Below are 23288 nucleotides of genomic sequence, written 5' to 3' on the forward strand. Positions count from 1 at the left end.
ACTGAATTTCATGTTTGGCTTAGTTTTTTTTTTTTATCATTAATATTTATAACGAGTGTAAGAATATTACTAATTATAGACATACGATAACATTTGAGAAAGTGTGATAGATGAAAGAAAAAAATAGCTCATTTTCAAGACTATTACAGCAAGTATACACATGAAGTAATTATTTTTGTATGAAAATCAATCATATTCTAAAAAATGTTTTAATGGTCAAATGACAAAAAAATTGATGTTGAATTACAGAAATCTTATATTATTGCTTATTGTCTTCATAATAAAATATAAACATTAATTGATCAATTCAATAATTATGCTTTCTGTCAACTAATTTACAACAATTACACTGCATAAGAAAGTAAGTTAAACACACGAATGGTCCTTCAACCAGACAGAAAATATATCAACATTCATCTACTTTTGATTTAACACAAGATCAAATTCATGAAAATTGTTAAATGTTGTGTCACCAATTCAGACTTACTGTAGTTCTCTGTGGATCAACTTGATACACTGTGTTTTTGGGTTGTTTTGTTTTTTTTTAAATGCTATTATTGTTTAGTTTTCTGCTTTTGTTGTACTATTCTGCCTTTGTTGCTCAATATTTGTGTTTACGGTCATTTTCTGTTTGACTTTTTACTGACTTTACAAACAGCTTGTCAGAAAGACCTTTAGGAAGTAAACTGAAGGATGGGGGCGGGGGGGGTTTAAGCTTCTTCAGATTCATAATAAGTGTGAACTCATTCAAAAACCTTCTCAACTGCTGAGCTGTGAGAATATAACTGGTTTCCAGCTCTGACTCTGGTGTGAGGACTTCAGTGGACCCGTCATCCATCTCAGAGTCTGCTGCAGAAACTCACAGGTGCTGCTTTGTGGTCTGACTGAAGGAGGTTTTTGTACGACTCTGTTTCATTGTGTGAACACCGGGCCGCTATGCACTCCCATACAGTAATAATCTCCTGCATCATCAGCTTTAACTCCACTGATTGTCAGAGTGAATTCAGGTTCAGATCCACTGCTGCTCAAATGACTCGGAGCAGATTCACGGATGTTGATTTTATAAAACAGCAGTTTGGGAGGCTGTCCAGGTTTCTGTAGGTACCAGCTGAGGTCATCATCAACTCCTGAACTGGCTGTACAGCTCAGAGAAACCGTCTCCCCCAATCTAGCAGACTTTGATGCAGGAGACTGAGTCACAGATGGATTCCCATCTGATCCTGGAAATGAAACAAAGTAAAAACTGTTTTTTTTCACAAAACATTCATACATCTAGTCTTTCTTTTTAATGATTTAGATGAATTGCTTCTTACCTTGAATTATGAGCAGCAACGTGATCAACAGTGGAGTCAGAAACATCTTTTCTGTGATTAATCTGACAAACTGTTCAGATGTTTCTCTGCTTCACTTTAAACTGGTTTGGGAGCTGTGACGCACTGCGGTCATTCAAAACACAAGAAACACATTCAAACACCTGTGTTTGTGTGTGGAGGGAAAATGTGTGTCATATGCAAAATCCTACAATCAGTCAGCTCAGTCACATCTATACTGAGCTGACTGTATAGATGGTCTCTACACTGTCAGCACAGTCACTTTAGTGAAGAGGTGATTATGTTGGTTTATGACTTGATGTCTTTTATGGAGCTTCAGGTTTAGTTTACACTCACTCACATGTGCATGTTGACAGAAAATAAAGCATCAAATAATCGTTCTCCAATTAATCAATGTTAAAATAAATTTAAAAAGTTCTTATATGTGTATCAAAATATTCATCAAACTACACGCTCAACAAGGACAGTCTGAGACATGTCAATCAATGCTGACTGAGAAAATTCTGCATCATTTCAGGATGTACATCAACAAGATGATGGTCTCTATACTGAAACATATTCCTGGTCTGTCATAGTATTTAGAGGTTAATCCTATCCTAAACAAATAAAGTTTATTGAGGTACAACTGTAAACAGTTATTGATTACTATTCCAAACAAATCAGAGGTTTAGTATCTTAATAGTGTCTGTCCTGCGATCAATACATAAATATCTGTTTCCAGAAAAAACTGAAAAATTAGACTGGTCCATAAAGTGGAGACGCATCTATCAGCAGCCCCCGTCTTAAACAAACTGTATTTTATTCTGAATAAGGTAATAATTGACTGAGTTCACATCAAATATTTGATATGAAAACTAACTATTGGTACTGGAACTTTTAAAAAAAGGAAAGAAATAAACTGGATGAATCAATCAAAGTAAAAGTCAAAACAACTGACTGATTAATTAATGAGTGAACAAATGTAAATTATAAAATCAAATAATATTGAATAGAAATGTATTATGATGTACATGGTGCTTGGTGGTGTTACTGTGAGCTCTGTGTTCAGTGGTCTGTGTCAGAGTCTCTTCCTCTTCAGCAGCTGCAGTCAGTTCCTGCTGTAACAGCTCAGTGTGTCTGCAGTCTGACTGAAGGAGGTTTTTGTACCACTACAAATCACTATGTGAACACACTAGCACTGTTTATGTAGTGGTAACTCTTACAGTAATAAACTGCAGCATCTTCAGCCTTCACTCCACTGATGGTAAAAGTGAAGTCAGTGCTGCTTCCACTGCCACTAAACCGTGATTCTGTTCCTGAATGAAGCTTTTTCACATATTTTATCAGGAGCTTTGGAGCCTGTCCAGGTTTCTGCTGATACCAGAACATACCCTCATTACCACTATCCCACCTGCGAACTGCAGGGCTGGTTGTACATTTCAGAGTGACTGTGGATCCAGGAGTAAATGTCACTACAGGAGGCTGAGTCACCGCCACCTGACCGCTGCATCCTGCAGACAGAAACAAGTCATTCATTTATCAGCAGAAAGAAATGAGAGAAAAGGCAGCACGTCATGTTTGAAATGTTGCTGAGTGAATGAACCTGTAAAACAGCAGCAGAGCAGCGTCCAGATGAGGATGGTGATGAAGGTCATGGTGGTTGTGCTTTCTGCTGTGTTGACTGACAGATCTGAGTCCTGCAGTGTTGAACTCACAGGACTATAAACCTTCTCAGTTCTCTGGAGGATCAGCTGATGATGCAAAGTCTTCTCTCTATGGAAATGATTGGTCTAATTTCAACATAATGGCAGCAACGTAGGACACAAAATTTGAAGAAAAACTTTTTGGGTTTAAAACATCTTTGATATTCAAGAAACAAAAAAGATAGTTTGAAATTACATTTGTGTATTTTACATCGTCTAAGTAAAATCCTTTATTGAGGTTTGTATTTATATCATAGAATAGAATACAATACAATGCAATGCAATACAATATTGTAGTTATTTACATTCATTTTTCATTTCACTGCATTTAATACAGACATACATTTGCAGATTTTGTAGTTGTTGTTTGGTATTAAATTTTCAAAGCTTCTGTTTTTTGCATTATTTGACCAAAAATGTTAAACTAAGAGATGCATTGTTGATCTTGATTGATCATGAAAATGAAAGTTTTTTATTTGAAAGTTTATGTGCCTGCTTTAAAGTTACTGGGTTTACTTATTTTGAGAAATAATGATACAGGCAGCTCCTTACCCTAACAGATGTTTGCGGTTGTTTGACATTATTTTAGCAACAAAAGACAGTTGTTTTGCATAAAATGAGTTTGAAGCTTCTCATCTAGAGGATTGAACCAGCAACCTTCTTGCTGTGAGGCCATAGTACTACCCACTATGCCACCTTGCAGCCTCTAACTAAAATCTTTCCAATTAATCAAACTCAGTCAACCAAAACCAGTATAATCAACTAATGACAACTTCATTTCTGATGTAGTGCATTTGGTTTTTTATGTTAGCTTTTACAGTGTTTCTGCTGCTATGAGCTGATTCGTGCTTGACATGCATAAACAGAGCTCCAAACCTGGGCACAGGGCTCCAGACGTGGGCCTGGACCTCCTGGCCCAGGTACAGAGTTCCACACAGAGAGACAGGGCTCCACACCCAGGTAAAGAGTTCCAGCAGCAGGCCCCACAACCTGGATCCAGAGGACCCAGAAACTCTCCATCACCTGCCTTACAACACAGCCAAATCCATTTAATGACAATGACAATGACAATGATATGTTGGAGCATATCCCAGCTTGTTTTTTAAAATACCCATCGAGATTCATGATCAAATGTTAATTTTGAATTTAATGGCAATAATCTACTTTTCGAATGCGTTCCTAACATGATGGATGAAATCATTGTCATGCCTGTCTGAAAGTCATTGCATTTTCAGAAGCATGTGACATCATGATTATGTTTGCCAACCAGAATAAGAACATCTCATAAGGTCTTTGTTGAGGTGTGATATCAACTAGTTTAACACTTAGCCATAAGGGCTTTCCTTTGAATTTTGTGCATATGCTTCTTATTCGGGGTAAAACTTTGCATAACTGAGCATCTGGAGCTGCAGAAGAGAAAAAAACGGTCTGTTAAGGATATGAAAATTAGAGTTTCAGTTCCTTTTTGATGACATTTCTTCAAGTTTCAGGCTGGTTAATTTTAAGTGATCAGTGGAGTGGATCTTTTTCCTGCAAGTGGGTGTAACCATATCAATATGAAGGCTGATTTAAGGAACATTTTTATAAACAGGCCTACATATGCTTCTGTACAGTAATAATCAGTTTTAACTCCACTGATTGTGAATTTAGATTTAGATCCACTGCTGCTCTAATGACTTGGAGCAGATTTATGTCTGTTGATTATATATAAAACAGCAGTTTGGGAGGCTGCCCAGGTTTCTGCAGGTACCAACTGAGATCATCAGGAACTTCTGATTTGGTTGTACAGCTCAGAGAAACCGTCTCCCCCAGACAGTATCAGATACTCAGATTGAGTTACTGTCAGTTCTGCAAACAATGAACAAACAAATGTGTATCTACTGCAGCTGTACAATAAGATCTAACTTAAATGAAAAAAAAAAAATACATTACTGACCCACCCAGAATCTGGATTGCCAGTACTGGCAGAAAAAGAAAACATCTTCATCCTAGTTGTCTGTAATGATGTCTTTTCACAAACTTCACCGTTAATAAAGACCAGTGTTCAACGAGGTGAAACATCCATTCAAATTACAGCATGGATGACTGACTCCAGCACTTTGTGGAGTCGTAAACATGTAGAAAAGATGAACACTGCCCTCTTTTGTCAAAATTGTTTCAGTGTCTCACTGCATGTGAATCTGGTTTGAGTCTAATCTGTGGCTCATCCACAGATTATACTCGATCCCCCTCTCCCTCCAACCGACATTAACCAGATTACAGTATTTCTCTGTTTTGCACAATCTATTTTTGATCATTTACACGAGCATTTTATCTCTGTTAATTTTCCATGCTCTCTTGTCGCTGTTTTTCACCTTGTTATCCATCATCACTTTGTATCTCACTCCACAGACACATTACCTAAAGCTTCCCCATGACACCCTGTCGATTCATCAATGATTCACACAAATCTTTTCTATCCAACTTTAATAACTTATGTACTATGTGAATCTTATTTAATTGCATACGTTGGTTTCATGACAAAGAACATATTCATTTTATCCTCTTCAACCACATTAAATACATCACTGGAATGTGTGTTCAGGTTAGACACAACGCATTGGTGTTTAGTACGGTTTAATTTGCATCAACCTGTTCAGCACCATGACTGTTTCCAAAATCTCTTTGAGGCACATTTTATTCAGTGCTTTCCACTGATTTTTAACTCATCTGGTACTCTAATCCGACTAAAACACATTTCTAAATACTGCTATTCTCATGTCTGAGTGTCTTGGTGATGCATTATATGGTTTGTAATCCATAAGTGCATAATTCAACAGTACAAACAGACATCCTGACAACCAATCGAAACAGTCTCCTGCCTTGTGAGTTACAAATATAAAACAATGATATACATACTATCAGCTGTTAAAAATACAGGAGTTTACACAATATACAAAAAAACTCGTCCTCCAGTTGAACATTCAAACATTTTCATACAGTATTTGTGTTTAACACACACACACACACACACACACACACACACACACACACACACACACACACATACACACACACACACACACTAACAGACTAACAGTATAAAGCTTGTGTTGGAAAAGCGAAAGACAAACAGAAGACAGATGCGGCATCATGCAGAGATAAATGTGGTTTTCAGGCACCATGAACTAAAAATACTATTTTCTTTTCATGCACATAACTGTGTTAAATTGGGTGTTTGTAAATTCTGGCAGCTCAGACAGATTCATAGCAGAGGTTTATAGAGCCTGAGAACTATAAATGATTGAGGTTTCAGGCTTGAAAGACTTAATACGTAAAAAGTTCATTTTATCACAGACCAATGGAAAATACTTAAAGACTTGTGTAAAAAAAAAAAGGAAAGGAGTGAAAGATAAACAATAACCATTAAATTCCATGAATTTCTGGAATTATCTCATTTTTAGTGAGGATCATAGTAAAACAAGGACACTGGCGTGGTCTTATTTCACCTCACACACACTGCGCTGTCCCACCCTGGACCACAAAGCTGCACAGTTTTAGTACACTGTAGCTTTTCATGCCACATTCAGGCCTATTGGACAACAACAAACACATGTAATCGCTGGCAACCACAGAAAGTAGCAGCAGAGGCTACATACCATAATCCCAGAGTAAAAGCACATTTGCTCTCTTGTTCTTTTCCTCTCAGGCTCATCGTCAGTAAAAAGCTGCAAATCTGCAGATTAAACTGCGGCGAGGAAACTTTGACAGATGATTCTGTATTCCTAATACATCATAATACGCACAAGCGGTGGCGGCAAACAAAGAGAAAATCCAGTTCGGCTGCATGCAGCTTTGGAACAAGGCACAAAGGTCATATAAAGAGACACCTGGAGGAGTGGAGCAGCATTTTAAGAGAAGTGGAAATACACAATTAGACTGCTGAAGGTCATGTATTGACCAGAAACGGATGATGGCTGTTTGGATGCCCCTGGTTTTTGCTCCGATGGTCTCTTCATAGAGAGATTTAGCGGTTGCTCTTCATGGCCTCCTTGGCTGCCAGGATGAGGGGGGTGAGGCTGGACAAAGGTTTTGCCAGCTTCAGGAATGGATGCTGCAAAACACACAAAGAAAAGCAAACGTCAAATATGAGATGTTCAGTTGCATCGGAGGTGGGTCGGCTTATCAGTTACCAAGCAGATGCAACTCTGAACTTGTGTTATGTGATTGTAATAGTGTTATAGACTACTGGTGTGGCAAGCTGAAGATGCCATGTTTGATTTAAGATTAAATTACTTTTCTAAAGACATTTTTAAACAGGTGGCTTTAAGAAATATTTCGAAAGTACAATTTAAGATTCTCATGCTTCAGATTTACGACTTCTCAATTATTTCAGAACATATTTCTTAAATCAAACAAAAAAAATATTTGATAAAAGGATTAATCAGATTAAGTTCAATCCATGTTTCTTGGCTCAAAAATTACATTTTAAAAGAAACCATCTACTGTACAAATTGACTTCAGTGTCTCACATCTGAATGAAGTTTGAATGAACAAAAATATGAGGCTTTGGTTACATCACTTAGGTTTTTGTTTTCTTTTTTAGGTAAATATATCAATTTATTGACACGCTGTAAGAGTGTTGCACGTTTTACCTGCAACAGTTCTCGGCCTGAACCTCGTTTTTCCACGTCCATCTCCAGACAACGGGACAGGAAGGATTTGAAGACATTGGACAATTTCTCTGGACTCTGCAGCTCAGGAGTGCCATTGGTGGCAATTAAATACAATGCCTAAAACCAGAGCAAGTCATAGTTAGATAATCTTGATTTTACATTTATAATATAGGAACTTTGTTAGTAAAGTAGGTATCAATGTTGTCATAACCTTCAGTATTATTATGTATATATAAATTTCTTTTACAGAACCTTAAATTGACTTGGTATCATTTTCTTGATTGTAATTATCAAAGTAGTGTGTGTAATAAAAAAAAAAGCTGTATGACAGGAAAGGTTAATTTATAAAATCTACAAATATGCAGCAGCTCTGTGAAACTTTTACAAGTTATTATTTCTGCAGACATTTTGTCCGTACAGAAGTATTGTTCAGTTGAGTAAGGGTGCCAGAGGAGTTGTTAAAGGTAGAAACCTTGATGGCAAGTGTCCTTTAATGCAGAACTACGACTATCAGCCACATGATGGCGCTGAAGGAGAAGTCTGAGGTCATCAAAGTTAGTAAGACCCCTCATTTGGGAAGCATGGATCATTTTTGTGGCAAACCATCCAGTTACGGCCCTCCTCTCAACAGTTTCTGGCATACTTCAGATTTGACCTCAGCTATGAACAAACCAAAGGCATTTCCATCCATAAAGTCAGGATTAAATCATGGAAGAAAAATTCTTCAGTTTCTAAATTTTATTGCAAACCACAACTATTTTCTATGTTATGTTTGAAAATGAATAAAAAATAAATAAAAAGCACAAAGTGCAAGAAAATGTGCCCTCAAACGGTTTAATGCCCATCTATCCTCCCAGCACACACTCACCCTGAGAGGGTTCTCATTCAGATACGGAGGCTCTCCTTCCACCATCTCTATGGCCATAATCCCTAGAGACCAAATATCAACTTTGGGTCCATAGGCTTTCCTGGTCACCACCTCTGGAGCCATCCAGTACGGAGTCCCCACCATGGTGCTTCGCTTGCTCTGCTCTGGGGTGATCTGAGCGCAGAAGCCAAAGTCGGCTAAAAGAAAACAAAAAGAAAGGGAAAAGGAGTTGAGATCCAAACATTTATGGGCTTCACCACAGTTAAAATACTTAATGCAAGTTAAAGAAAACGGTGTGTACTGATACACGGTGTTGCCAAAAGTATTCACTCACCCTTTATATTATTGAATTCAGGTGTTTCGGTCACTTCTAAGGCCACAGGTGTATAAAATCAAGCACCTAGCCATGTAGACCAACCCATTCACACAAACATTTGTGGGAACGGGTTGCTCTCAGGAGCTCAGTTTATTCCACTGTGGTACCATGACAGGATGCTAACTGTGCAACAAGCCAAGTTCTGAGATTCCCTTGCTCCTAAATACTCCACTGTCAAATGTCAGCAAAGTTGAAGCACTTGAGAACAACAGCAGCTCAGCCACAACGCAGTAGCCATGTAAAATGACAGAGCGGGGTCAGCGGATGCTGAGGTTCATAGTGCACAAATGTCGCCAGCTTGGTGGTTGGGTTGCTGCTGCATCTGAACCATACATCACCAAGTGCAGATCAAAGAGTCGGATCCAGTGGTGTGAAACCCACCATCACTGGACTCCATAGCAGTGGAAAAATTACATTTCTCCCTCTGGCAAGCTGACAGATACGTCTGGGTTTGGCAGTTGCCAGGACAATGATACCTGTTTGACTGCACTGTGGAAGAGATGAAGTTTGATGGAGGGGGGATTATGGTGTTGGGTTGTCCTTCAGGAGATGGGCTTCGCCTCTTAATTCCTGTGGTAGAAACTCTGAACGCTTCATTATAATAAAAGATTTTGGACAATTCCATGTTCCTACATCTATAGGAACTGCTTTGGGGATGGTTCCTTCCTGTTCCAACATGATTGCAGACCAGGATGCAAAGCAAAGCCTATAAAAAGGCATGGATGGGTGAGTCTGGCTTGGAAGAAATTGACTGGCCTGCATGGGGTCCTGAACAGGATCGAACACCTTTGGGGTGATTTAGAGTGGTGACTGCGAGACAGGTCTTCTTGTATAACATCAGTGTCTCCAAAGCCCAAGAATGGTCACATTTTTCTATTAACACACTCCTAAACCTTGTGGAAAGATTTTCCAAAACGTCTGAAGCTTTTGTCATGTCAAAGGAAGGGCCAACGCCATATTAAACCCTTTGGATTAAGAATTAAAGGTAGATGAGGGAATACTTTTGGCAATATAGTGCAAGTGGAACCTGTGTTTGTGGATGTGTGGTTGTTTGCAGGTGCTCACTGAGTTTGACTGATCCATCCATCCCCAGGAGAACATTATCACTCTTGATGTCTCTATGGATGACTTGATTGGCATGAAGAAACTCCAGGGCCTGAAGGACCTGAGCACAGAGAGGGGAAAGATGTAAGCTTTCTCAAACATTAATGTAACACATAAACTGCAGAACTAGAAAAAAAATTTAATTCAGGAAACGATGAAGGTGTGTGTCTACCTTATTCAAAGTGGTTGATGAAGCCACTTGTTAGATACATAAATCATATGGCAGAAATTTGTTGATTTAATAAATAAGTTATCTAAGAGGCTAAATTAATTTTACCTCTCTGCAGACGGCAGCAATCTGAGCCTCGTCCATGCACGTCTCTGTTACAACATCAGTTAGAGAACCACCAGCCAGGTACTCCATAACCACAAAAAGCTCGTCACCAACCAGGAAACTAAAGATGAACACAAAGTTACATTCACATAGCAGCTGCATTATAGCTGCAGGTGTTGGATACCTCGTGTATCTTTGTCCATACAGTGTGTGATAGCGTTACCTATCTACAAAATTGACAATGTTGGGGTTCTTCAGCTCCTTCATGACCAGGATCTCATTGATGATTAGCTCTTTCTTGGGCTGCTTCTGCAAGTTTATCTGTTTGATGGCCACCTGTAGAGCATAACATCGTGTAAACATGCGACAGCTGAAAAACTCCATCTATCAGGGTAATAAAAATCAAGCTGGACTGTCTGAAATGTGTCATATCAACTGCAAACATGACTAATAGCAGGACTTTAGAAACTGAGTAGCTTTTGTGAATGAACAAGATGAATGTCACTCACCTCTTGTCCTGTAGCAACATCTATTGCTGTGTAAACTGTGCCAGAAGCCCTGAAAGTTAAAACAAAAACAAAACAAAAAAAAACAAAACTGCATGTTACTGTCAATTTATGCCACTAATAAGATAAACTTACTCTCAAATATTATCTGGTTTTTTTTTATTATTTAACTGGATTCCTGACTTACCCTTGACCAATCTTTTCATAGCGAGTGTATTTCTTTTTAGGATCTCCGATACTGACGATAGTTCCTAAGAATCATCATTTAAAAAAAAAAAAAAAACTTCAGTCAGACACCTGATTTTTAATGTGTTATTGTTATTGTGTATTTAGGATTTTGTGTTCTATGTACTCAGTCTCTCCATGATCTCTTCATCAGTCATCTTTCCTCCTTTCTTCTTCTGTTTGTCAGCAGCCTTAGAGGCACCATCCACCTCGGAAGCTGGGATTGGATCAATAACTGATCTTGTGTATACCTTACACAACAGAGAAAAGTACGATCTCAGTTTTTTGTTGTTTTTTTTTTTACAATTGCATTGGTTAACTCTTATCCAGATGCAGCTTAATTAATCAAAAATCGTGGTTCCATCTAAATTGGTTATAAAATTATAAATAAGTGGAAAAAAAAAACAAAGAAAAAGTTAAACAGAACATACAGATTTTGTGTGTTCTGGCCGTGGTGCCACAATAGGAGGAGGTGTATTGTCATCATCATCGTCATCTCCATCTTTGCCAGATGGGGAGGTAGCAGTACCCTGCTTGCCTGGCTGCAAATGTAAACATACAGCAATTAAAGAAGATGCAGATTGTCACTGTAATAATGAGTTACCAGGAATAATTAATGTATCGCCTCACCGATTCTGAGTCTTTATCTAAAGACAGAAAACAAAAGAAGAGACAGTGTGAGTGAGTCTGCACAGTCACAAAACTGGGGTTTCAATTTATCTGCTGACATGAGGAAAACCGACCCGAGGCGGAAAAACTGAGGTATTTCTGTTTTCCACTGGTGGAGTCGTAGAACTTGAGAATGTCAAGGACAGCCTGAGGATTCTGTTTCTGCTCTGATTTACTGATGTTGGAGGTCTGAAGGAGACGGGCCCACTGCTCCGGCATGCCCTGGACAAACAAACATGCAGAGGATACATATCTGAGCATCAAAGGGAAGAAAGTAAGAAACGGGAACAGTCTACACACAGCAGCACACAAAGAGCTCATGCAGCTGCACGTTAAATACCTCCATTTATCAACCGGACAATCTGATTCTCAATAAAGAAAAACGTAATCTGTTTGATCATTTTCAGTTTCATCAGTTGAGGAAGGAGACACATATCCTCTTTATAAATAAATGTGATGTAAAATATACTGCACTGTCATTTTACAGTAACCCAACGGGAAATTCCTGGGACTTTCCCTGTAGATTCATGAAGAAATCATCAAAATAAGAGATTAACTTATCTGGAACATCAACTCCAGCTTCATTCTCAGACTAGACCCAAAACAAGAGAAAAAAAAAATTCAACATGATCTCCAGATTAAGCTGCATGTGCAACACACTCTTTGTGTGCTGAAGCATACAATCATATCAAGTGTGGGGATCTTAATAACTTCTGCTGAGTTGCAACTCAGCGTAAAACTTCTCTTATTTTAAAGTATTAGCCAAGAGAAGTTGTACACATCAGGTCATTATAACCAGCTGCAGTTACAACACAATTCTTACACAGAGACCAGCTCTTTAAGACTTGGATGTCTAGAAATTTTCTCCTCTTAAACTCAGATAAGACTGAAGTAATTCTCGTTGGATCTGAAAAACTCAGAGCTAAATTTTCCGGTTTTGTAATGAACCTGGATGGCATTACTTTAGCTTCCAGTGCTACAGTGAGAAACCTTGGAGTAATATTTGACCCTGACCTGTCCTTTGGCCCACATATTAAGCAGGTTACTAAAACAGCCTTCTTTCATTTACGTAATATAGCCAAAATTAGGGACAGTCTGTCTCAGAGTGATGCAGAAAAACTGGTTCACGCTTTTGTTACTTCGAGACTAGATTACTGTAACTCTCTATTACTGGGCTGTCCTAAATATGCCCTGAAAAGCCTTCAGCTGATCCAGAATTCTGCAGCCAGAGTCCTGACCAGAACCAGCAGGAGAGATCATATTTCTCCAGTTTTAGCCTCTCTTCATTGGCTGCCTGTTGAATCTAGAATAGAATTTAAAATCCTTCTCCTTACATATAAAGCCCTCCACAACCAGGCACCACTATATATCAAAGACCTCATTGTTCCTTATATACCAAGCAGAGTACTTCGTTCGCAGACTGCAGGCTTACTTGTGGTTCCTAGAGTCTCTCTCTTTTATCCCCCCCCCATAACAGTGTTGCATCATTAACATGTATGTCTCCTGTCTCAGCAGGTCTCCCTGGCCGGGAGTAGCAGTTCCTGTTGTCTGTTGTCTTTCTGTCCTCTTTCCCCCACACAGCAGAGGCAGATGGCTGCCTGTCCTGAGCCGGGTTCTGCCGGAGGTTTCCTTCCTGTTAAAAGGGAGTTTTTTCCTTCTCACTGTCGCCAGTGTGCTTGCTCAGGATGAGAGATTGAGTTGGACTCAACTCAATCTGTTGGTTTCCTTATATAGGCTATTATGAATTGGCTTTCATTATGTTTTCCCCTCTGTCTGTAAAGCGTCTTGAGATGGCATTGCTGTGATTTGACACTATATAAATAAAGTTGAATTGAATTAAATTTAGATTTTTTTACACTGTTGAGGTGGCTGAAACAACTGGCAAACATAATGTTAACTTGCAAACATGTGGCGTGTCAAGCTTTGAGGAAATATGAACCACTACAATATCAGAAAAAAGTTTATAATAGTGATGTTTATAATACAAAAATATAAAGATAGTATCACTCTAAACACTACTACTACTACATACTGCTAACAAACAACAATGCAGGTTAAAGATTTGCATATAGCATCAGGCTGTGATGATATTGCAGACGTAGTTGCTACATCAATTCTCAGTTAATGTGGCACAATACGTTCTGATGCTGTAGAAAAGAGTCCATATCTGATAAATGCTAATGCTATAAACACCAATGCAAACTTCTTTGAGCTTTTGATAAGATTGCCTTACATAACCTTACGACTGATAGTGAATGAGAAAAGTGAAATTAGAATATCAGGAATGATAGTTTGATTGACATTTTTGCAAGTTGTGCTCTTTAGAATTCTTTTAAATGGGAAAAAAAAGCCCAAAAGACTAGGTGGAAGCACTAGTGTGCAAGGCGGTGAGTTTCTGTTAGCATCTTTAGCCCCCCCACCCCCCAAAAAAATAAAAAAGCTCAAATTATGGTATGTCTTGCAGAAAAAAACTTTCTTTTTAAAAAATAAAATTTTCCTGCACAATAAGAAAAACATCATTAAAGCCAGTTGCAGGAAGAAAACATGAGTGTATCACATTTGAAAAATGTTGTAGGTCCCAGTGTAGGAAACTGAATGGTTTCTAACACTGTCTTGACTTTTAGCATAAAGCTGAATCCCCAGCATAATGAGTTATGCCATAATTACTTTAATCTATTAAGAATCCAGCTGAAACATAAACATCCAGGTTTTCTTTGAAGCAACTCAACACAAATGCTGTCATAAGACTTATGTAACTGATCTGCACAAGTTTCAGTTTTCCAATTCAATTTGTAGAAATGAAACAAATTCATAAAGCTACCAGAATCTTAATCTGGTGTAAATTGTGATTTTGCAACACGAACTTCGATTAAGAAAAAAACAATTATTGGTCTTTTTAAATAAACATAAAACACACATTTTGCACAGCACTAGGTTGAATACTTACAGTGAATTCTCCAGTAACAGCATCAAACCCCACATGGATGGTGTGTTCAAAGTCTGAGGGGGAGGAGATCTCGGGCCTGTCCTTGTCCCGATCTTTCTTCCTGCCTACTGCAAAGAAAAGGTAGGGATTCAGTGTATGTGTGTGTGTGTGTGTTGCCTGCTGTTCAGTGTTCATACTCAGTGACATGTGCATTGTCCACATCTCCCACCTTTCTCTGAAGCAAACATAGAGATGATCTTATTTCTGGGCTTCTTCTCCTCAGGTACAGACGGCAGCGGCCGAGAGTTGTGATTGGCTGACTGGGAGTCCTTGACTCCACCTCCTTGGCTACTCATCCTGACAGGGGGGGCGGGGGGCTTGTCCTCACACACACCGCTGTCACACATCTACACACAAGTTTACCTGCAGAATCAGGATGCACAAATTTAGGAAACAACCAGAGAGTCTACTGCACGCCATAACCACGGGTTGGCTACTTCCTGTTTTCTCCTGTTTCACAATGCTAGACCTAACGCTGCACATTAGTCTAAAACAAGGAACGGCTGCAATTTGCTTAAAGGTTAGCCTGCTCGCAAAGGGAAAAAAAAAAGTAAAGAAAGACTCACAGAGTTAACTAATCCATCCATCACACAATCAGAGGATCAGCAGTGAGCGTCGGAGTAAAGGGAGCAGAGTTCGAACAGGAAGAGATGCTGAGTGAGCAAAGCGATGCGTTGAGTCTTGTTCACAGTAACAAATGAATGAGGAAGGAAAAGAGGCAGAGAGAGAGAGAGAGAGAGAGAGAGAGAGAGAGAGAGAGGAGTGTCTGCAGACGTGTGGGAGACTGAGAACAGCTTGACAACTGGAGTGGAGGAGAGGAAAGGCCAGCGCAAGGAAAAGGACAAAAACTGAGTATGATCATGTCAGACCTCAGAAACTAAGTGGAAGTTCTGTAACTCACTTTGTTTATTCTTTCATTTTACTTTAGATATTACAAATAACAGAAAAGAAGAAGTAAGGCTTTTGAGCTTTGAGGAAGCTTTAATATTATTCCCCTTCTTTTCAGTAGCTATTATAAACCTTGGAGTCTTTCTGCTGCGTGTTCTGCTCATTTTCAACTTTCACTTTCAGGCAACAAACACAGTGAGGTGAACCGTCTTCCTCCTTCTACATCTCATGCTTGAGAACAACCCACAAGCTGTCACCATGATTTAAATCAGCTGACACGTTGAGGCAGGTTATTTTTCAATCATATCTTGGATTTTAAATTACCTACATCTCCTTGTCGGTACTAATAGTTGTGGTAATATTGTCATCCTTTGTAACTCCTTATTCTACTATGCTTTATTCTATTCAAACACTGATGTATGAAACTTCTTCGATGGTACGGAAGCTGTGAAGCAAAAGAAAAAGATTTTTCTGGTATTTTTGCCACTTTTTAACATCTGCTATGGTTAGTAATCTTGCCAGCAGCAAAGCTGTTTACATGCGGAAGCAGCTGATTAAGCTCTCCAAAGCCCAAAGTTATTTCCGGATTAAATCCAGATGTCTTGAAGAGGAGATGTCTAGGATGTACAGGAAAGACTGAAATGGAGGACAAGGAGGATGAAGTGCAACCATTTCTTCCCTTGATTGTCCTGTGGAATGCGAGACGACTGGTAAATTACGTGGAATAACTTGGAACTGAGAAAGGCACAGCTGGCGTATCAGGAATGAAGTGTTGTGGGAGTTTTACTGAAACATGGCTGAAGGAAAATATTTTAGACTCCAGGCTTTCCACAGTCCTTTTGATATAAAAAATAACCGAAAAACAATGGCTTAAATGATGGCAGGATCACTGCTTGGAGAGTGAGTTTTGCAAGACATGGTTAATATTTAGAAGCACTTCTGTCCAGCTCTCCATCTACCCGCTTAAGTCGCTCATCAGAAGCAGATCAACTTAGCTGTCATTCATACCACTGAACTACATGATATGACCATAGACTGTATGGATATGGCGCTCAAGGAAGGCACGTCAGCTGTGATTTGAACAGGTACATGTGAAAAGACCTGAGATTGCTATCAGACAATAGAGATTGCAGACAGAGCAATCAATAATGGAGAGGTTTTGTGATGCTTCTTAAAACAGATGATGAAATCTTGGAGGAATCACAGAAATGGATTGTACTTATGGATTCAGTATTCTCCTGAAAGTTGCCTTATGGCATGGGGTGAAATCCTCAGCTTAGCTGTTGTCAAGTGTGGTGAATCTAATTAGATTAAATACTTAACCACACAAGCTACAAACACAACCACCCCAATGCATTAAGCAGCACCTTCCCCTGTGCTACACTTTCAACTTTGCAGTAGTGCAGAAATTGTTTTATATTTCACTTCCACTGAGGTGAAGGTCATGTATTCAGCAGCGTTAGTTTGTCCATCTGTATATCTGTTAGTAACATAACTTTAAAGTTATGAATGAAAATTTGTCCAATTTTCAGGAAATCTCAGAAATGGAGTAGGAGATTACATTTTATGGGCGATCTGGATTACCACCTGGATTCAGGAATTTTGTAAAAGTTTCTGCACCACAGGGGGCTTTTAACTCAAAAATGATGCCCGCAATCGAAGAAATGGCAAAAGCCAGAGATCTGTACTCTCCAAGTGCTTCTAGATTTTTAACTGTTTGTGCTATAAAACTTTCTGACTTTAAAATAATGTGTTTCTTATATGTTTTGATGGTGCACTAATACAGTATTTATTTTGTACATTCATGGAGCCGTCTTTGCCCAGATGCATCTTGAGGTTGTGAGGCCACACTATGGTTAATTCATCAAAGTAATGCAATGGGACATTATCAGATAAAGAAAGGGAAAAAAAAGAAAGAGACAGAGCAGATAAGACAAGAGTCAACATCAGACTGACTTTTACTGACTTGAGATAACTCAGAGAACAGATAGGATGCAAGAAGAACACCAAATTAGACATTGTTAAGGGGAAAGAAATCCTGCAAAATTCATTTTTCTATATTGATTATTGCTAATCAGGTTTGCGAAAAAGCTGGAGGTTATCCAAGTAATTCGCAGGCGAGAAACAGGATACACCCTGAACAGGTTGCCGGTCTATTGGAGGGCCAAAAGAGAGACAAATGACCACTCACACCTACTCCTAGGGAGAATTTATAGTGACCAATTAACCCAACATGCATTTCTTTTGATTGTGGGAGGAAGCTGGAGTATCTGGCGAGAACTCACACAGACATGGGAAGAACATGCAAATGCCATAGAAACAGACCACCATGCAGCGACAATCCAACTTCCTCATGACTTTCATGAACTGATGCAGTTAATTTCTATTTAGACCAAACCCGCCTAGAAGTTACTGACTTCAGTGACCAATCAGAATGACATGGTTAAGAGTTTGAAATGGGGATTATAATGAGGTCAGAATCCTCACAAGCCATAACATTTTGCTTACGGTTTCATTGCTGAAGTGTAGAGCTAAAACACTGAAAGTTTTTTTTTGTTAGTTTTTCATGTATCTCTATCAGAAATCTAACATCTTATATGATAATACCTTTTTTATAGAAACAATGTTCTGAGCAGTTGAATGAACTTTTTCTATTTATACTAAAGTAAGAGGTTAAATCGTGTCTGACTTTTCTTGAAACTTGGTGACTGGTTTAAATCCTTCTTCTTACCATTTGTAGAAACTCAAGTGTCATTCACTACCCATATATGGTTAAAAAAAAAAAAAGAACATTTGAGATTGCTGGCGCTCATGCTAACATGTAGACACAACCTCAAAAGCACCTTTTCCAGCCTTGCAGAGTAAGCAGTTCAATCAGGTTTAAGCTACAAGCTACACTGAGTGACATCACAAACAGGAAACAGGAAGCAAACAAAGGTTTCCTCATTTCCTGCGTCTGACCACCAATGACACAGTTTATAATAAAATTAAAGTAACAAACGTGGCTCAGGTGAGAATGTGTGCTCTGCTTTACTTAAAGCCCTCCTACAGACCTGATCCACATGTGATGCTACAGCAGAAACTGAACGATTAACCTTTTAATGCATGTTTAATTCATTAGACACATTAGCTAGTATGCATAACGGGGCTTCTTCTTTTTTTTTTTTTTTTTTTTTACCCTTTTCTCAATATTAACGATTATTTACATTTCAAAGAAGCAGATCAACCACAAGTCAAAGGTTTGGCTGCAATTACCTATGGGATTTATTGGAAAAGTGTCCAAACCTTTGACTTGTACTGTAAGTGCTGTCACAAATGGATTTTAGGTTTATAAACTGAAGACATGTCAGCTCTAACTTAACTTATCTAGCTCCCAGTGTGAGTACAGAAATATTCACTGCACCGCAGAGTGAAGGTTTTATCCTGTGCAACAACACTGAAACAATGAATGTCTCTGTATTTTAGTGGTTTTTCACTCCTTAGCTCATGCAAACTCTCCATAAACTTTAAACTTTCCAAGTTGGTGAGAAAAAGTAACAAAAATACACAAAGCAGTTGTAAAAATTTCAGTTACTGAAAACAAGATACCTCTTTGACTCGCTTCGCACTCATAATTTTTCCAAAGACCGGTGCTTCAAGCTGCTGAATACTCACCTGTTTGTTGCCTTTTCTGCGTCCAACAGAAGGTCAGGTAAACAATAAATGAATGTTCAATGTCAACTGAGCGTGTGCACCTCTTTCTCTAAAACTCATTTACCTACTTCGCCCTTTCTGTTCCCGTGCTGCTTGTACTCTCTTTTTATCCTTCTGAGGCACGTCTTAGCAGGCCCCCTCATTCCTCAGCTACTTGGATCGGACATGTGTACTCTTGCCCCAACAAGATAAAATTAGACCCAAGTGGGACTTAATGTGCTTTTTATAAAAGCAGTGTGTACAAGTGTGTAGGTCTGCATGAGGAGAACTGGCTGACCAGGTTGAAACAGGTTGCAACTGCGTAGGAATTTCATGGCTGCAGGGCTGAAACTACGGGGCAGGGCATGCTCCAGTGCTCATCCCTCTCTTTCTCACACACACTAACGCCAAAAAAAAAAAAAAGATCCTCCTACCAAGAGGGGCTCCATTGCATTTAAACATCTTTTTACATAGCCTGAAGGTACTGTAAGTTTTCCAAATGCAAAACTTTAAGGCAGGTGCACACATCAGCACTACAGACTACAAGCTTGTGCCTCTTCTACCACTTTAGAAGAAAAAATATGAATTAACTATTTGAAAATTAAAAAAGGTTTTTTCACAAATACTTGAGATGCATTGTATTACTAGAGATTTAAGCTTTTCTGAATATGCTTTTGTTCTGCAGCTCATTCTCTTGGATGTTGGGATTCTTTTGTTTTGTATCTCTGTCATTTCCTCTAGTTGCTCTAGCCATATTTGTAGTCATTTTTTTGCCCTGTTGAGATTTTTTTTTTTTTTAATCTATTTTGATTCCATTTGCCTTTTTTTTTTTTACCATCTCTTTGTTGTAACAAGTTATCAAAGGTGCAGCCTGCAACAAAAACAATAAATTTATATCTAAAAGTTGTGTTTCTTTGGTTGTGCAATCACGTTAATAAAATATGTGCTATGTTTTGATTCTGTTATAATGAACTATTTCTATCCATTTGCTGTGGGTTCTCAGCTGCCATATTTGTGCCACCATTTTAACAACGATGTCTGTGAATGGACAACCAACTCTGTGTGTGAAGTGAGAGTTCACAAAAATGTAATACTGCAGTACTGACTTTGATAGGTGCAACACACCATTTGGTATATGCAACACCTTAAGAGGCCCATAGAACACACCAGTACACGTGTACACAGTTTTGAAGTAGTTACTGGTAATGCAGTGCAGTCATGCTGCACTTGTGGCCTCTGGATCCCATCACAGAGGAAACCATGTTTATGTCTGGAAGACTTTTGGCCACTGACTGCCACCATCCATTTACAACTGTGATGAGCTTTTGAGGCCATTTCTACACCCATCTTTACTAGTAGATGTGAATAATCCTCAAACCCTGTACCTTTAAACCGGAGTACTTAAAATGTTTCAGAAAAAATTGTTGCATGTCTGTGATCCTTCCACAAAGCCCTTTTATTGCACAGTAACTGAGTTTAATTGAGGTGAATCCAAATAATTATGTTAATAAAAATCAAATTCCTCTATACAATGTGAAAGAGGCTGGTGAGTCACCAGTTATTACAACAATCCTTTTGATTTAACAGTATTTTAACAACTTTCAGCTGATTCGGCAGATTCAATCTTTTGGTTAAAAAAAATCTCTCTTCAGCTAGTATGTCATTTCATTTTAAGTACAAAAGTTCCAAAAAGGACATTATACACGCTCTCCTGAAGTCTGAAAGGCTTCCATCCTGTGGTGGAATGTAACATCACATAATCAGGTTTGTTTTCATTACCTGGTTTGAAGTACATAAACTAAGAAGCAAACAGCAGGCAGGTGATGATGACATAGATTATGTTATGAGGAAGAAGACTCCAATCAAACCTGATTTATCAGGTGAACATAGATGGGAGTGAGGCAACAATAAAATCACTTCATACTCCAGTATCTCTGGGTATCCAAAATGACAAAGGAAAAGAATTAAACAGGACTAATGATACACTGCAAAGAAATGCTGCCCATACAGTTATTCTAATTCAATCTTCGGCTAGCGCATTGAGATCACAATGTTTAGAACTTTGTATGACTTTTAGGATGAAAATATAACATTACAATGCACTGGTTTTGTTCTGTGCATAAAAACGACTTTTCATGCATGTTCATACTTAGACATGACGAAAACCGATTTTACCTTTGCAAATGGGGAAAAGGGTGGAATGGTCATCACTACTGGTTCATTTTGTAAATATTAATACATGAATTTAGCTCATTGTTTAAAACTGAACCAACTCAAAGTAAAAAATGTGCAGATCCAGATTAAACTGAAAATACAGTAACTCAAACAAAGAAAAGAAAAGCAGATATATTCAAAACATTCAAATTTTCTTCTTGAGTCTTTATTAGTCTCAAACTCTGCTTTCTTGGTTTGGAAATATACTATTTTACAACCTCAAACAGCATCTGTTCTAATTCACAGAAACTCATTTCATAAATGGGCCTCAGTGGCTGTCACATCTCTCTGCTCCTAAAAATCTGTTCCTCATCCTCCACTCTCTTACTGAATCAGAATACTTTCTATTCCCCATGGCTAGCAGTCGTCAGGGGAAGCCCACTTCCTCATCCTGGAACTCCCCGAACCTGAAAGGGTCACAGGACCAGGCCAGCCAACCAGAGTGCAGCAAACAGGCCGCCAAGCTGTTTACAGGAAGTGGACAACAAGCCTTTTGTGTTTGGCTTCTATAAAAGGAAATTCTGTGGAGTATTTCCTGGAGGGAGTGATGCAGTCAACACACTACCCACTTCCAGCACCTTTCATTCACTCACTGGCAAGAGAAACATACTGGTCCACACAGCCAGGTGTGGAAGCACACATTTACTATTCATACAGTCCATATACACACAGTCTGTGCTTTCCACTTTATGCAGTCCCTTCACTGCTTATTGGTCTGGTGGTGAGAGAAGCATAAACACAGACTCCAACTGCATACCCACAATGAGCACCTTATCCTGTTATTCAAACAGCTGCCTCAGCCCTGTGTCAACATTTTGTCAGATCAAAATCATCAACTGTGCAACCTGAAGTCCAAGTACTCACTGAACCAGGTGTAAAAACAGCCTGCAAGACTCAACAGTGGAGGTGTGTGGGTTTTTTCTGTCTTGTGCACAAATTGCTTGTTAATTGCTGCTGGGTGGAGAAATTTAAGATGTAAACTTGAACAACATTTACCTTGTATCCAAGGTCAGAAGAAAATTACAAATTATTTCAGCTATCTGTAGCTGAAAGGATGAAACTTGCACATTTTTAAGTTTTTTCTCTATTTTAGTAAAAGAAAAAAGTAATTCAAACTCAAAGGGAAAAAAATGTATTAAGCAGTTAGTTGTAGCCTTCAAAGTCCTGTATAGATAGCAAAGGCCCTAAAGAAGATTTTATAACATAACATCAATACTCATGCTGAGCCAGACAGTTTAACACATTTGCTTGTGTTATTACACGTTTGTTATGATCAATGTGGCGTCTAGTTTCACAAGCCTGAACCTTACACTAAACACAGACCCAAAAAGGACACAAAGATCTGCTTTTTCAAGGTTCTATTTTTATCTGCTCAAAAGTCTGTAAAACACGTCCTTCACCGGTATGCAAGAAGAAGGAAGTTTCCTGTAAAGTTACAATCCTCTTGTACATTTCATAAAAGGTAAAGATTAATAATGCTCAACGAACAAATTTCAACTCACCGGTTACTGTCAACCACAAAAATCATCAATCGTAATACGGAAAAACTCCCAAAACTCCACCCGTTTCTGCTAATTTTAGTCTTGTTTAAATCCCAGAGTTGACGCTGAGCTTTCACACTGTCATGTGAGTGTGAAAAGCGATACACGCCGCAACTTTATTTGTGTGTGTGTGTGTCTCTCTCTCTCTCCGGGTAGTCCCAGCTTGGCTCTTCACTCGGTCCTGGGAGGAACCTCGCAGAAAGGAAACGGAACCTCCTCGAATCAAACCGGGGGATCTGAACTTCGCGGCCTCCGTAGCTTTTGCCAACGTACAAACGGCGCGTGATTTTCGGATGA

The 23288-nt window shown here is 38.8% G+C and overlaps 1 protein-coding gene across 3 annotated transcripts; it reads right to left on the reverse strand.

Moving 5' to 3' along the window:
* Window positions 1–5503: 5503 nt before the first annotated feature.
* LOC306772881 (serine/threonine-protein kinase PAK 2-like) lies at window positions 5504–23126 on the reverse strand. Of its 3 annotated transcripts, none has more exons than XM_079262524.1 (15): window positions 22953–23126; window positions 14846–15039; window positions 14638–14744; window positions 11765–11912; window positions 11652–11668; window positions 11453–11563; window positions 11149–11272; window positions 10984–11047; window positions 10800–10848; window positions 10514–10626; window positions 10294–10411; window positions 9978–10077; window positions 8537–8733; window positions 7648–7785; window positions 5504–7106 (listed from the first exon to the last, which is right to left on the reverse strand). In XM_079262524.1, exons 2-15 carry the CDS (start codon window positions 15021–15023, stop codon window positions 7020–7022), a joined length of 1551 nt encoding a protein of 516 aa, XP_079118650.1. In that variant the 5' UTR covers window positions 15024–15039; window positions 22953–23126; the 3' UTR covers window positions 5504–7019. The 3 variants fall into 3 exon arrangements, with proteins under 3 accessions (XP_079118650.1, XP_079118651.1, XP_079118652.1); XM_079262525.1 differs by lacking the exon at window positions 22953–23126 and adding an exon at window positions 19219–19336; XM_079262526.1 differs by lacking the exon at window positions 22953–23126 and adding an exon at window positions 15243–15311.
* Window positions 23127–23288: the final 162 nt, after the last annotated feature.

This window comes from Telmatherina bonti, assembly GCF_933228915.1.
Source record: "Telmatherina bonti genome assembly, chromosome: 22".
In the NCBI taxonomy this organism is placed as follows: Eukaryota; Metazoa; Chordata; class Actinopteri; order Atheriniformes; family Telmatherinidae; genus Telmatherina; species Telmatherina bonti.